The 16,737-nt window shown below is 44.1% G+C and overlaps 1 protein-coding gene across 10 annotated transcripts in view; it reads right to left on the bottom strand.

Annotated features, from left to right (window-relative positions):
• The window catches only part of TJAP1 (tight junction associated protein 1), a 99,656-nt gene that overhangs the window by 13,302 nt on the left and 69,617 nt on the right, over positions 1–16,737 (bottom strand). For 7 of the 10 annotated variants that reach the window (XM_061624779.1, XM_061624780.1, XM_061624777.1 and 4 more), the window contains 2 exons: positions 14,998–15,091; positions 617–645 (listed from right to left, as the gene is read on the bottom strand). In XM_061624779.1, the coding sequence (XP_061480763.1) occupies positions 617–645; positions 14,998–15,091 (123 nt within the window). The other 3 variants (XM_061624774.1, XM_061624775.1, XM_061624773.1) reach the window with 2 other exon arrangements.

Here is a 16,737-nt window from a genome sequence, read left to right as displayed (position 1 = left end):
AAAGTGACCCAGTTGCTTGCTTAGAGTGAGTGAAATTAGTCTATGCAGGAAGATGTAGCTAATGTTTGCATAATGGCTCACTGACACAGAAAGGTTATGGTGCCATACACATGCATTTGCTTCCGCGTAGAAAGTCTCCCCACAGTTCACCTGCTGTATTTGACTTCTTTTTCACTGACTTTAGAATAGTCAAAAATAGCTTCCTCCTGCAAATATTTTATCCATTCAGCTTCCATGCTGAGAGAAAATCACAAAGTACATATTCCAAACATAGCAGATCACAGTCAAATAATGGTGCTTAAAATGAGTTATCAAAAATTTAAAATAGATGCTTGGAGTTAGAATGAAGGATTCTCCATCTGCCCTTCCTGCTAGAACAGCATTAATTAAAAGGTTGGACACTTTGTTTGTGCTTCTGCAGCTGGTTCTCTGCCAACACTAGCCCTGGCATCTATGCTTGAGCCAGCTATATCAGAACTATGTCACTTCAGCCACTGCACCATCTGATATGTAAGAACAAACTTCTTGATAGGCATATAGAGCATAAATGTAATAACCTGAGAAAATAACAATCAGCATAATGACCAGAGAATAAGGAATGAATGAAGGCACTTACTTCATCCTTTCGGCATCTGTCAAGGACTCCTGTGCAAAAAAGGAAGCAGAAGCAAGAATCTCACTGAAAAATACAGACAAGCTTTCAGAGTGGCAAACTGAAGTATACAAGTACCAAATGGAAATAAACCACATCATCATCTTTCTCATACAAACAGCTCCACTCAAACCATATCTCACAATTCTCAGAGATGAAAGGCTATTCCTGTAACCTAAAGTCAAAAGAGTAAAGCAGCTTGGATTAAGATTAAATTCTACACTGTAACAGCCTAAATTCTCTCAATCACAAGATGGTTTTAGCTTGACTGCATTTAGCTTGACTGCATTAAAAATGTTTACTATGCAAACTACACCAAAGACCTGCTGTATGGTGAACATGATCCTTCCTTGAAGGGCAGACCAAGACAGAATCTTGCAAGAATGCTTTGTTCCCTTCTATTGTCCATGAACTTAGCATTCAACATACCCATTTTGTTTGGACAGGCTAGCAAATACTATACAACCCTTTACTTTAGTAAAGTGCCATACACGAGACTGTTACCAACAACTTATACATTACTGTTGTGTAGGATAGCACTTCCAAGTTACGTGTCATTATTTTATTTTATTATTTACTTCTTACACTTCCTGCCTCCATCCGCACCGGCCACTCCTCCAAGCAGCTCAGGGCAGCATACATAGTCTCTTCTTCCTGATTTTATCCTCGGAACAATCCATTGAGGGTGGTTTAGGCTGAGAGAGAGTTAATGGACTATGGTCATTCTGCCAGATTCTTGCCTCAGTGGGAATTTGAACCCAGGTCTTCCCAGTCCGAGTAAAACAGCATACCATACTGGCTTACTGTTCCTATACAATACTGGCATATAATGCTGGCTTCAGTCTTTGGGGGAGCTCTTGGACAAAGTGGTGCTATTTCCTTGGGCATATCTTTTGTTTCTAGTATCAGACATTGCATGCTGGTAGATTGAAGGTTGTTACATTGGTAACATCTGAATCTCAAGATAAATCTTGCTACAATCTGCAATCTACCAGCATGCAATGTCTGATAGAGGGTACTTGAGGTATTTACTAGCAAAACAGGTAAGCTTCCGCAGATATGTATTGGCATTCAAGAGTCTTGTAGGTAGATAACAAACAAGGGCAGGAGGTCTGAGAAAAAGGCTATTATTATCTGTCCTATTCTCCCCTCTGAACGGAAGTGTTCCCACTGGGCTACAGTGAGAAGGCATGAAAAAAATGTCTTGAAAGAAGCACACCCAAGGCAACCTGGATGCCAAAAGGAAGCAACACAAATTAATGGGCCATTCAGAAAGTGTGTATTCAGATTCAAGCACATGGGCTTAGTTTCCTATTTTAAGAATCATCTGTTCGTTCAGTTGACACAGGTGGTTGTTGTTGTTATGTGCCTTCAAGTCGATTACGACTTATGGCGACACTATGAATCAGTGACCTCCAAGAGCATCTGTCATGAACCACCCTGCTCAGATCTTGTAAGTTCAGGTCTGTGGCTTTGTGACACAAGTGGAGACTGAGCTAATAAGATACATGTTGGATGGTTAACATACGAGGGTAAAATCCCTTTAGCAGAACCCCACAGAGATTAAAGAGATCTACCATTTTGATGATCCAAGTTACAACAGATAAACGTTGGAAGACAAACATCTGTTCCTCACTCTCTCTTCACTAAGCACCTACCTTGTTTAGTGCAAAGTTGAAGGAAGGGGAGGTTCTAGGGGAGGCACTGCTCTCCTCCTGGCTCCAACATGAGGGAGGGGAGAAGGACTCTTTTTCCAAGTAGCTTGATTCCAACACTGGCCTCTTGACAGTTTTGCAACCCAGGGGCTGTAGCCACATATGTTCACTCTGGTCTCGCCCTTTGTCCCTCCCTCTCTCCTGACCTGGCGTCTTCCATGAAGGCAGATGTTGCTGCTCAGAAGACACCCTTGCCAAACCCAGCTCCATTGCATGCTGCAGCTCATACTGACACAGATCCACCACTTGCTTCTCCATGGGGAGGGACTTCTCCTTGTTGCCCTTCCTCACCAAGATGGGCTTCCTCCTTAACCTTATAGCCCTCTCCATCTCCTCAGATGGTTTTCTACGGAGAGATACCATGTCAGATCCCTCACACCTCCACTCTGCTTTTCTCCTATTTAGGCAAGGGCTTTTCTCAGCTGTCCGCTTAGCGCCCTCAGGTTGGCTTTCCTCCTGCCTTTCTGGGGTAGAATATCTGGGGGAAGTGGGGAAGTCCTGGCTTTCTTTTCCTGCTCTGCCCTCCCCCGAGGAATGTAAGTGGACAGGGCTGACCACCCTATGGGTGATCTCATCCAGGAACTTGGAGAACTGGAACTTCTCCTCCATGATCTTCTCTTTTCGTCTGATAGATTCAGAAAAGCTAATGCTGTTGCGGTCTGGTGTGCGCTTGTCCTGCCTGCTCAGGCACAGCTGAGGGTCACTATACTTGCGTGAGTGGTGGCCATGGGCCAGGGTCTCCACTGAGTGGGATTTGTGCAGGCTTTGGGGGCGCACTTCTAGCATGTCTGTCTGCTTCAAGATGCCTTTGAGAGGCAGGTGGGTAGATGGGATATGAAACTTTCTAGGAGCTAAGACTTCAGCAGGTTCTTTGAACATAAGGGAGCGTTCCAAGCTTCTACTCTTGAAGGAGCAAGTCAGCCTCTGGTCTTCATCTCCAGAAACCACTACCGTATCAACACTCCGGCTCATGACCTTATTGAAGTGCCCATGGCTAGGATGCTGACAGTGCTTCACACTCCGTCTTCCCCTTTTGCCACTCTGAAGAAGCACAGGTGATAGAGTCCGGCTCTTCAGGTTCAGCTCTGCTCTGCACCCTGCTGGCTCCTTGTCACTGCTTGATTCCAAAGACCAGGAAGAAAAGTTAACATTGCAAACCTCATACCCATCCACCTGCTGTTTGAGCTGGCCTGCCTTGGTGTAACTAAACCCCTTCTGCTGATGAAGTGGGTCCAGGCCCTTAGCTGCCCTGGTTTCAGTTACCTGACTCTGCTCCACCAAAATCACACCGTCTTGGTCATCACGCAGGATGGGCAGCTCATGGCGAATCTCACGGTGCTGTGGAGGAGCCTTGCGGTAAGGCTTCTTGGAAGGTACTGTGCTCGTCATTGTCCCTTCGTTTGACGTTCACAACAGGTCACCTGCCAACAGCAGAAATTGCAGAAAAGAAAGAGTCACAGATGCTCCATCCAGCCCAGATATGTTCCCACAAGGCAATCAGAAATCCTGTGTCCCACAGCAGCCCAACATCCAGAGAGCAGAGGAGAGAGGCAGGCCAGAGCCTTGGAAAAGCAGCTGTAGTAAAAAGGGGGAAAGAAGGAAAAGCACAGCTGTGAACTCCCAGCCAGCAAGAGCAGAGAACTGGTTCATCCTTACTCTCTGCTAAGTGTGCACATGCACACACGCTAACATACAGTGTGTGTCCAGATTATATATAGCAAATGAGAACAGGCCTCATAGCGGCATATTGATTGGGCTCTTTAGGAAAGACCTTTTCCGATATGGAAACTGAAAACCCTTAAAGGTAGTAGTGACAGGCCAGGCAGGAGCTATTGATCTTGTGCTGTCGCTGCCAAGAGGACTACGTGGGAGGGAACAGCAGGCATTAAGCATACCGACAGGCAGAAGGAGTTGTGTGCTTGTACTAGTTAAAACCAAATTTTTCCCAAGTATGACAGGGATAAAGTAGCAGAGGGAGGCACTTTTGCTTCCACTCTCTGTCTCAGAAGACCAAGGGCAAAGCTGGAGAAGACACTTCTAGGATGCAAGGAACAGACACTGCTAGAAGCTGCTGAGGTATACTGCAACAGTGTTTTAACAACACAAATCTGCATTCTGTAAAAACTACGAACTGTAAACAGCACCTCCCTTTGCCACATTCCGAGACAGCATAAACCAGAGACAGTGTGCAATTTATAAGGGAGACAGGGAGCAAGGCAGGACTGATGTGATGTGTCTGAGGAAACATCTACCTTCTGCTGTGTAGGTAAAAAAGCAGCCAAGGTCAGTGATCATGCTGCTGCCAGCCAAGACTATAAACATGTCAACAAACACAAGACAAGTGCCCAAACCCTTCCAGAAATCAGGCAACCCAGGCTTGATATGAGCTTGGCCATAACATCCTTCGATGGTATACAAGGGAGCAGGAATCAAGCTGCTTCATCAGGCCTTTAAGCCTTCATAATCCCTGCAAAATTCTCAAACTATGTGACCTACAAACAGTATTTCTTGATGTACCCATAAGAATACAGAGAATGCTCCTCTGTGATATCTCATCATGTAAAGGACTGCAAGCAGAATTTCCTTGTGCTAGACTGAGTACAAGTCTTGGCTTCAGTTTCTAAGCACTATGCTGGAATGAATGGTAATCGCACGTAACAGCATCATGTACTTCTACTACTGCCACATATCAAAGGCAAACATGCTAGGCACTGCAGAAAAGTGGCAAAAAGAATGTTCACAACAAAAGTCAGTCAGGTCAGAAAAGGAGAGGCATGCCAAAGGGCAGGAAGGAACAGCAGGAAGCATAGACAGGGCCAGAGTATGATATTTCAGAGAATGCTTTGCTGAAGCTGTACCTTCATTTCAAGCAAGCAGTTTCTTGTCCATTTCCTCCTATACAAGGAATGCATTTCCTTGAGCCAACATGCAATAAAAACAACAACCAACATTCATGGTCTTTACAGCCCTCAGGATTCAGCCTGTTATGCATGATCACAGCAAAGCAAGACGTAAGTGAGGATAAAGGAAGAAACAGGTTCTCCGAGGAATTTTGCTCTCTTCAGCATTTGGGTTCTTCTAAAATCAGTAGCAATTTGGATAAAAGAAGGCACAGTACCTTTGGGTCTAAACTGCCTGGACCTGTCCATTACCACCAAGGTTCCCTACAGTATTCCACTACACACAAACCAAGACAAATCTGTAAAACTGGAGCTAAAAGTAGTGTCTATAATACCAATGACATTTTGTGGCCATCATATCATCAAGAGAACAGCAGTCAAAGCTTCTGTGACACACATTAGCAGCCTGATTACTCATGGGTGAAAATGTGTGCCTTTTGCTACCTCCTCTCCAATAGCGCATCAAATAAATTAAAAGATATTACCCTGTTTTATTTGAGGAAGGTTTTGAAATCAGTCAATCAAACCGTAACACAACACACACACACAGAGCCAAGCATTAAAAAAATCAACGATAACTGGCTACAAATTTAACATTTCATGGTATATTCTTGAAAACCAATTTCAACATAAATAACTTGCACATTTTCCTAAAAGTCAACAAAGCTGGCAATTTAAGAGAGCTCACTGAAGGAATTTATTCTATCATCTGGAGCCAGTCTTGAGAATGGCTTGCTCTGCACCCCACATTTCTCACTGTAGGAAGGACCATAGCTCAGTAGTGGAGCACGTGCTTTGCATGCGGAAGGTCCTGGTTTGAATCTCCAGAACTTCCAACTAAAAGGATCAGAAAGCAGGTGACGTGAAAGACCTCCGCCTGAGACCCTGGAGACCCTGAATGAGTAGGCAATGCTGGACTAGATGGACAAATAATGACCAGGTATAAGGCAGTCTCTTATGTACATCTCCCTCAAACAGAGGCCTGGATAAGGCCTCTTCGGCTGAGTGAAGGAAGGACATATGTGAAGAGGTACAGTGCTCAGGTGTAAGCCAACCCCCTGGCCAAATCTGTAAAGAATTTACCAACCTGGATTCAGATTGAAATCTCATAAAGGCGGCACTGAATCTGGCAACCTAAAAGGTGAGGAAGACAGCTTACAATGGAGACCATCTCCATCATGTCTCTCTCTTCCAGCTGGGGGAATGTGCACTTCTGTCATTTCCAAGTACTCAGTCATGACAATGCAGGTTCCATTGAACGGCTAGTCTACTGCAATTTAATCATGACTAAAAATATCCTGTGCACCAAACATGGGCTCTTTCTAGGCTCCCTTCAATTGGCAAACCATCATGATAGAAGGCTTCTCTTAGAACCTGGAAGGTTAGAAATTTACTTTGTTTTTAAAAGAAAAGCAGAGATTCTCAAGAAGAAGGAAAAAATAAAGTTCAACCTGTATTTTTGTGATACATGAAACAGGACAGGATTAGAAGGCAAGGCTTCAAGGCTTTGCACGTCTTTGCAAGGCTTTGTGGATGCTAGACAACCCAGGTACTGCTATACCGGCACTTCAAACCCAGTTTAACAGATTTCAAGAAGTGGCAGGTCTTTAAGTTAACTATGTGAAGTCACAGCTCTATGTATCAATATCCCTTTGCATAATCAGCTGCAAATACAGCAGATGCCCAATATCACATTGAAATATAGCCATTTAAAATATTTAGGCATTCACATTACAAATGCATGTTTTTTTTAATTGTTTTAAAATTTTTAAAATTGTGTTTTTAAATTGTTTTCGTGTTTTAAAATTTGTATATTTGTTTTTAATGTTTTTAATTGCTGTAAACCGCCCAGAGAGCTTCGGCTATGGGGTGGTATATAAATGAAATAAATAAATAAATAAAAGAAACTAGGCATCTTCGGAAGTTTAACTTTGCTAACTTATGGTCTGCTGTGTGCAGAGACCTCTCTTAATGGAAACACCTAAATTTGTCTTGGATTGGCAGTAATGCAGCTCTTAAAATGATTCTCCTTCTCAAGTTCTCTTTCCTGTTCCAGGCCTCACATGTGTAGATATCTGTCCATGATTTTGAAAAGTAGCAAAAGATGACTGACTCATTCAATGGAGGGGGTAAATACATTTGGGTAAGCAAGGCAAACCTGTATGCAGCTGAGAAAAATGATGGATTTGGTGTACCTAATCTGAAATTGTATTATGGTGCTTTTCAGCTACGACAGCTGATCACAATATTAGTGAGGAACAGTATTAATGGGTCTACCACCAAAGGGGCAACAACAAAGGGGACTGTCCCTTGGGGAGCCCCGTAGGGAGTCCTGAGGGCGAGGGAGCTACCCCCTTCTATTTTTAAAAAAACAAACAATCTAGAGGAGATGGGGAGGGCATAAGGCGATTCTGTAGTTCCTGTGCAGTGAACTGAATGATAAGAGAAAGTAGCCAGATGCCTTCAGAGTGACAGTCTGTAACTGACAGAAGGCTGGCTCTCCCTGGGCGTGAGACAGAGAGGAGGAGATGTGCCCTGTGTGAAAGACACTGAGTGGATCTGACTGTTCCCAATTCTCTCAGAGGCCTACTGGGATAATTGGTTCAGGTAGGTTTTGTTGGGGGACTCTTGGGTCCACATCAGGTGTTTAGAAGGAGTCTTAGTAAGGAGGGACAAGGGTGATGGCACCCCAATTTCAGTGATCATGGGTAGAGGAAGGCATAGCCATGGGGAGGTAGTGAGTTACCACAGAAGTCGAAGGCAAGATTATGCCTCACTCACACTCCTCCTATGGAAGGGTTCCTTGTTGCTTATCTGCTGAGTCCACTGGCCTGTGTGTGCTGTTGTTTAATGCCAGATCAGTACACAATAAGACCACACTGAGAGTGCTGATTTGGTGTGCATTACTGAGACCTGGGTGGGTGAGCTGGGAGTAGTTAATCTGGCCCAGCTTTGCCCACCTGGATACTCGGTGTAACACCAGCACAGGCTGCAGGGATGGGGGGAGGGGTTGCTGTGGTCTACAGAACTTCCTATACAGACGATACCATACTACTAGCAGAAACCAGTAATGATTTGAAAAGAATGCTGATGAAAGTTCAAGAGGAAAGCACAAAAGCAGGGCTACAGCTGAACGTCAAAAAAACTAAAGTAATAACAGAAGATTTATATAACTTTAAAGTTGACAATGAGGACAATGAACTTGTCAAGGATTATCAATACCTTGGCACAGTTATTAACCAAAATGGAGACAATAGTCAAGAAATTAGAAGAAGGCTAGGACTGGGGAGGGCAGCTATGAGAGAACTAGAAAAGGTCCTCAAATGCAAAGATGTATCACTGAACACTAAAGTCAGGATCATTCAGACCATGGTATTCCCGATGTCTATGTATGGATGTGAAAGTTGGACAGTGAAAAAAGTAGATAAGGTGTTGGAGGAGAGCTTTGAGGATGCAATGGACTGTGAAAAAGACAAATAATTGGGTATTAGAACAAATTAAACCAGAGCTATCACTAGAAGCTAAAATGATGAAACTGAGGTTATCATACTTTGGACACATAATGAGAAGACATGATTCACTAGAAAAGACAACAATGCTGGAAAAAACAGAAGGGAGTAGAAAAAGCGGAAGGCCAAACATGAGATGGATTGCACCTGGTGTCAGGCCAAGGAGACAGTAAACTACGGTTGCTGCTGGTGTACCATCCACACTGGTGCCCGGCAGATCAGAGGCCATTTCAGCTGTGGTACTGGAGGAGCCCAGAATGATAGTTCTGGGTGATTTCAATGTCCATGCTGAGGCTGCCTCTAGTGTTCCAGCTCAGGACTTCATGGCCTCCATGATGACCATGGGGCTGTCTCAAGTTGTCACCAGCCTGATGCATAGGCAAGGGACACCCTCAACTTGGTTTTTGCTCCAGATGGAGGAAGGGATGGTCTGGAGATGGGGGGTTGGATGTCACCCCATTGTCATGGTCAGACCATTTGCTGGTGAAGTTTAGACTTACAACTCTGATCCTTCCTTGCAGGGATGGTGGAGAGATTATGATGGTCCACCCCTGGAGACTAATGGAATCCACTGGATTCCTGAATGCCCTGGGGGAGTTCCCAGTATATAGAGCAAGTGACCCAGTTGAAGCCCTTGTCATGCTGTGGAATGAGGCGCATCGTGATCTTAACATGGTTGCTCCTGAGCACACTCTCCAGCATCATGGAGCATCACCTTGGTACACCAGTGAACTAAGGGCAACAAAACAGGCTGGACAACTGCTAGAGTGCAAGTGGTGAAAGACATGATATGAGACTTATCAGGCACGAGTAAAACATCATAACTGTGCCTACTGTGTGGCGGTGAGGACGGTGAAGAAGGCCCACTTCTCTGCCACCATCGCATCCTCAAGAGGCCCACTGTGAACTGTTTGCAAGGCACTTTGAGGGTAAAGTTGCTCGCCTCCATAGCAGTCTTGATGCCCCATCCACATCTACTGTAGTCCCTAGTGAGGTGTCCAGTGCAACATCTGCTGCAACTTCTTGGGAACAGTTTCAGTTGATGTGGCCTGATGACGTAGAGAAGGTGCTTGCAATGATGCGACCAGCAACGTGTCCTCTTGACCCTTGCCCTTCTTGGCTTATTAAAGCTTGCCGAGGTGGTTTGACCGACTGGATCCAGGGTCTCATCAACGTGGTTTGCAGGAGGAGGTGGTTCCAGCTGCCCTGAAAGAGGCGGGGTGATCCAATCGTTCCTGAAAAAGCCCACCCTGGACCCATTGGTTTGTGAGAACTACTGCCCGGTTGCCAATACCCCCTTCTTAGGGAAGGTGATTGAGAGGACAGCAATTGCAAGTGTTCTTGGATGAAGCAGATTATTTTGACCCGTTCCAGTCTGGATTCAGGCCTGGTTATGGGACTGAATTGGCCTTGGTCGCCCTGATGGATGACCTTTATCGTGAGGAAGACAGGGGAAGTGTGACCCTGTTATTCTTATTTTATCTCTGGCAGCTTTTGATACTATTGACCATGGTATCCTTCTGAGCCGACTTGGTGAGATGGGTATTGGAGGCACTGTTTTACAGTGGTTCCAATCCTATCTCCAGGGTTGTTTTCAGAGAATAGCATTGGGCGATTGTCTTTCGGCCCCTGGGCAGTTATGCTGTGGGGTGTTGCAGGTTACCATCTTGCCCCCCATGCTGTTTAATGTCTATATGAAGCCCTTGGGAGCAGTCATCAGGAGATTTGGGGCGAGGTGTCAGCAGTATGCTGATGATACCCAGCTCTGTTTCTCTGTAACATCTGAATTGGGAGAGGCCATGCAAGCCTTGGACTGCTGCCTGGACTCAGTGGGGGGCTGGATGAGGGCCAATAAACTGAGTCTGAATCCTAGCAAGATGGAGGCACTGTGGGTTGGTGGCTCCCAAGTTCAGATAATTTGTCAGTTGTCTGCTTTGAATGGGGCCGTACTCCCTCTGAAAGAGCAGGTCCATAGTCCGGGGGTGCTACTGGATCCATCTTTGTCGCTAGAGGCCCAGGTGACCTCCGTGGCTAGGAGTGCCTTTTACCAGCTTCGGCTGGTAAGACAGCTGTGGCAGTTTCTGGACAGGGATAGCCTGACCACTGTTGTCCACACACTGGTAACCTCCAGGCTGGATTACTGTAATGCACTCTATGTGGGGCTGCCCTTGAAGTTGGTCAGGAAACTGCAGCTGGTGCAAAATGTGGCAGAGAAACTGTTCACTAGGGCAGGGTATCGCCAACACGTCACCCCACTGCTGAAAGAATTGCACTGGCTGCCCATTTGCTACCAGGCCAAGTTCAAGGTTCTAGTCTTGGTGTACAAAGCCCTATACAGCTTGGGACCAGGATACCTGAAAGACCGTCTTATCCCTTATATGCTCAGTCGATCACTGCGCTCTGCAGGTGAGGGCCTCCTGCAGATACCATCTTATCAGGAGGTCTGTTTTGCACAACATAGGAGATGGACCTTTAGTGTGGTGGCACCTACCCTGTGGAATTCCTTCCCCTTAAATATTGGACAGGCACCATCTCTGTTATTTTTATTTTTTTTTTAAGATCTAAAAACCTATTAAAAAGCAATTCCAACACAGACACAGACTGGGATAAAGTCTCAACTTAAAAGGCTTGTTGAAAGAGGAAGATCTGTTATTTTTTCAGTGCCTGTTGAAGACCTTCCTCTTTCAACAAGCCTTTTAAGTTGAGACTTTATCCCAGTCTGTGTCTGTGTTGGAACTGCTTTTTAATAGGTTTTTAAATCTTTTTTTAAAAAACAATTAAGTTTTTAACCTTTTTTTTACAGTCTTGAAAGCTTTTTAAAAAATATTTTTAAAGATGTTTTGTTTTAATGTATTTTAAAGTCTGTTTTATGATGTTTTAAAGTGTTTTTAGTGCTTTTGTTTGCTGCCCTGGGCTGCTGGGAGGAAGGGTGGGATATAAATCACATAATAAATAAATAAATAAACTCTAGCCCGTAAAAGCCCAGGCCACCCCTTTCTCACTGTTCTTTCTGGAGGGATATCGTGTCATGGCATGACTTTGCAAGTTTTGTGAGTGATTTTCTGTTTGGGTTTGCTACTTACCTGCTGATAGTGCCTTTGAAAATACTCTGTACCCTAGCTCTGCTTTGTATAACTTTTACTGGATGATAGTAGATGGACACAATTTGTTTTTTGTGATGTCTTTTCTATTTCTTATGCGTTTGTAATATAACAACTTGTTTTTAAAAAGAAAAGAAAATAAGAGTTCATATACTGATCCACAAAGGTTCAGTAGACAAAATGGAGATGGCAGCATGTTCTCATAAAACAGACCATGCAGTCTACTATTTCTCAAAGGCAGAAGTTGTACTAGGGAAAAGGAAGGAAAAATGCTTTTGATATTTTTACTCACAAAGTGATGGCCCTTTTACATTCTTAAGAGAAAGACCCCCAGCTTCATTACCATAAGTCATATCTCCCATGTCTAGACCTCAGAGTAAAATGAGCCTAAATTGCACAGGGATGGAATAAATGCAATTAGACACTGCAGAAGGGCAGAGCACTATGAACAGTGAGGCATAACTATGGGTCATGAATAGGATTCACACCTGCTACTTCCATTCAAACACTCATGCGATCTGGTGAGATGCTTTGCTGAAGCCTTCCCTGGCCCTCCAGCTACTTTCCTCTATCAATGACACTCACCCTTGGAGTCAGGGTTGGTACTCTGTGTGTACAAAAACTCCACACCCTAAATAAGAGCTATAAACAAAGTAAATGGAACAGGAAGCCGGGAGGGCCTGTGCTGGGCAAGAGAGCTGCTAAAACAAGTCTTTCAGATGCCCTGGTATTGGCCCTGCCCCAACAAGCTTGTTGGCCCCTTTCCTTACTACAGCGTTATTTTCGGGCCTCAACTAGTACAGAACAAACAATGTAATAATAGCACAGCTATTCTGTTCCTAAGCCAAAAAGCAATAACTAGGTCTACACTTCTCCAAGAGTGTGATACTCAGCCCAGTTTCTGCGAATACACTGGGGGTGGGAGAGGCGGCTTACAAGGAGGGCTCCACATATCCTCCAGTTTCATGCAAAGACAGAAACATTACAACAGTTTTCACAGTTGCAAAATTCAGCAGCCTGAGAATCTCACTTTTTATTGAAAAAACAGCAAGTTCCCAGCTTTTTAAATAAATTAATATACATATATGCATGCGTATGGGTGCACACAGGTGCCATACAAGTAAATCTACTGGGAAGCTTATTAAAAAGTGCAAAATACAAGCCTTCCTGGGCTTGAGCAGGTGGTTGTTGCACAACCCTAGACACTTTTGGAGGAGACTTGTTATCTAGATCCATTTCAGTCTGCTTTTAGTCCTCGTTATAGCAAAGAAACTGCTTTGATTGCCCTGATGCTGAGAGAAAGACTGTGGAGGTGGTGTTCAACCTGTTCTGGATGGGTTTACATTCTGCCTAAAAGGGTCATGTTAGCAGCTTGGGTGTGTTGATGTGTTCAGTGGCACACAGTCCCTTCCACTACCTACACTGCTGCATCAACTGTGACCCCTCCTGGACACAATCACCCATACCTTGATATTGTAAATGGGGTTTCTTTCAAGACTTCTTGGAAACATAAGTTATTTCAAAATACAACTACTAGGCTGCTCACCGGAACCAGGCCTAGAGGCTATTTCACGCCAGTTTTTTAAAAAAGTTTGTCATTGCCATTGCTGAGCACAATTTAAATTGTGGAGACTTATGTTTAAAGCCCTTTAAGCCTTAGGACCCAGGCATGTCAAAGACAGTTTTCCCCCACATCTACCTGTCCATGCATTAAGATCTTTGTCAGAGAATCTTTTCTGGACGCTCCTGCCTTCTGAAATTAGGTGGATGGCTACTTCAAAGAGCCTTTTTGTGAAACCCATTTCCAAGAGGGGCTCATCTGTCCCTTACGTTGTTTTGACAACAGGCAAAAGCCTTTTTATTTTCCCAGGCTTTTTTAAACACTGACAGTATTCAGTTGCATCAGTGCATGAGGGAATACACATCTGCTTGTACAATAGGACTTCTACTTCCTCTCCCTCCCCCATAACTCCTTGTTCATCCCCCAAATCTACTCTGGAGGGTTGGGGGACCCTGTGGAGCTGATACGTGGGTGCAGGGGTCTGTACAGGGAAGGAAAGAAAGGCAAAGTTCCATTGTACAACAATGGATTTCACCCTGAGCTGCTTTAGCTAGCACCCTGACACTGTTTTCCTCTAAATGTTGCTGCTGTTTCACTGTTCTGTTATTTAATTGTACAAAGAAATAAAACTATCCAATAAGTTTTAATGGGTTTATTTACCACACTGGGAGCATTTTTTAATTCAAGGTGCAGGACATTAATAACATAAATAACAAGCAATGAGTTGGTGAAATCTCTGAAGCAAAGGGGAGCTCAGTATATTTCCAGATATTCAAGCGATAGGGCTCCAGTGCCCTGCATAACTCCTTTGCCCTCTTCAGGAAGAAATTATGCAAAACCAGCAACATTTATTTATTTACTGCAGGTCGCATCCAATGCTGCTGTTCCACTTGGGCAAGAGACAACGCAACCTCCCTCTCTTCTCCTGTGCACCTAAAAATCTGCTCCAGGGAACCCTCTTGAGCAGATTTTGGGGACACACAGAGAGAGGGAGAGGAAATCCTGTGGCACAAACAGAATACTGCTCATGCAGCATTAGATATAACCCTGTATTTTTAGCCCACTTTTCAGACAACTGCCTTCCAAAGTGGCTCACATCAATAAGAGTAACAGGCCTTGCAATCAGACTTACCAACTATTTATTTTATTATTTGTTTGTTACATTTAAACCCTGCCTTTCTTTCACCATGGAACCCAAAGCGGCATACATGTGGTTCCCAGGCGGTCTCCCATCCAGGTACTAACCAGACCCAGACCTGCTTAGCTTCAGCAAGGTGGTGGCCTCATATGCCTGGTCCATGTGTGTAGTTGTATGCCAGCTGTAGAAGTATACAGCTGCTTCCTATAATCCCCATATCTGGCATATCTAATTTGCCTCATCTAAAGACCTTCTCCTCTAGAGTAGACCATACATGGCTTCTAATGAACACTTCCTCCCTCTCTCTCCCCCTCCCTCCCTCTCCCTCCCTCCCTCACAAAATTTCCAGGGCACCACTGCAAGACCTTTGCAGGCATTTGTAACATCCCCAAGTAGGCCTCTCATAAAATAAGTGACTTACAGACCAAAGTGATTTCCTGTCCAAACATGTTTGTCCTCCTGATTCTGAGTCTGTGATATCTTGACCGCATCCAAAAGCATTTGGGCAACAGCTCCTGAAACCCAAGAAAGGAAACTGTGAGAGTTACCAATCAAGCTTGACACACAGAAACAAAGCCATAATAAATGCAAGAACACAGTCAGCACTGAACACAAGCCTAGGTAGACACAAGCATCAAGCCACAATTTTACAGCCTGTTGGGAAAGTCCTTCAAACCATCCTCCTAAAAAAAAGGATCTCATACCTTTAGTGCCCAAACTAGGGTCACAAATATTAAACTGCTTGACATAATTTATTTATTTAATAAAGAAAGAAAGAAGTAAGCATTCATTTTATGGCAGACGATTTCTGCAAATTATAGAAATGCCTTTATTGTTCTACTACCACAATAGTAGTCATAATAGGTCAACTTAATTTGCTGTAAAAAAGACCACAGAACTTCAGTGTGGGGTGTCTCTCTGTACAGAGAGGGCAGCATACTCTCAACAGCTCAATGAGCAACAAGCCAATTCAACTGGGTAGTCTGTCTAGTTTTAAGAAGTAATCTTACCCAAGGGCAACTAGAGTAACTAGAGAACAGCACTTCCCTGAAAGAAGCCAGTTTTTAAAGTTTAAAGCCACCATCAAGTGACTACTTTTGGTAGTTTATAACCAACTATAAAAAGCAGTGGTTTTCAAAATCTCCTCTATTGCTCATAAGGACACTATGTCCACTGGAATTTACAAATCCCACCATTCTTAAATTATTGCACTGTCTTGATTGGTCCTATCACAAGATGCTGCTAAATCATAGAACCATAGAATAGTAGAGTTGGAAGGGGCCTATAAGGCCATCAAGTCCAACCCCCTGCTCAATGCAGGAATCCAAATCAAAGCATTCCCAACAGATGGTTGTCCAGCTGCTTCTTGAATGCCTCTAGTGTTGGAGAGCCCACTACCTCTCTGGGTAATTGGTTCCAATGTTGTATGGCTCTAACAGTTAGTTTTTCCTGATATCCAGTCGAAATCTGGCTTCCTGCAACTTGAGCCCATTATTCTGTGTCCTGCACTCTGGGATGATTGAGAAGATATCCCAGCCCTCCTCTGTGTGACAACCTTTCATGTACTTGAAGGGTGCTATCATATCTCCCCTCAATCTTCTCTTCTCCAGGATAACATGCCCATATACTATTAGGGATCATGTGAAGCAGCCAATGTTCCAAAGCTTTTGAGGCCCCAGTTCATTACCCCCCAGTGCATAGTCACAGCTTACCCATGTGAGAGGTTTTTTTTTAAGTTCTATGAAATTAGTTCGGGTTAATGTCCCAACACAAACAGAATTTAACTACAAATTGGATTTAGTTCCAAAGTCACTCACAGGCTGCGTTCACACACCACAATAAGCTTTAGTTTGTCTTAAACCATGGTTTAATGCCACTCCCATGCCACATAGGTTCCTTTCTGGCAAACAAAGCACAGCCTGGGCTCAGACAACACAACAAACCATGGTATGCATTGATTGAGCCATGTGGATTCAGGGGATAGAAGCAACATGAGGACCCTCATGACAGGGGAGATGCATGGACATGATTAAACCATTGTTTAAGACAAACTGCGGCTTATAATTATATGCTAATGAGGACAAAGTAACCATCAGAGGAAGAGCAGTTATCTAGCTGAAAGAAGAGCTGCCTGGTCAATGATGGGGTATTAAATTTCTTT

The sequence above is a fragment of the Rhineura floridana genome, chromosome 4, assembly GCF_030035675.1.
Source record: "Rhineura floridana isolate rRhiFlo1 chromosome 4, rRhiFlo1.hap2, whole genome shotgun sequence".
In the NCBI taxonomy this organism is placed as follows: domain Eukaryota; kingdom Metazoa; phylum Chordata; class Lepidosauria; order Squamata; family Rhineuridae; genus Rhineura; species Rhineura floridana.
This window is presented reverse-complemented; position numbering and strand designations above follow the sequence as displayed.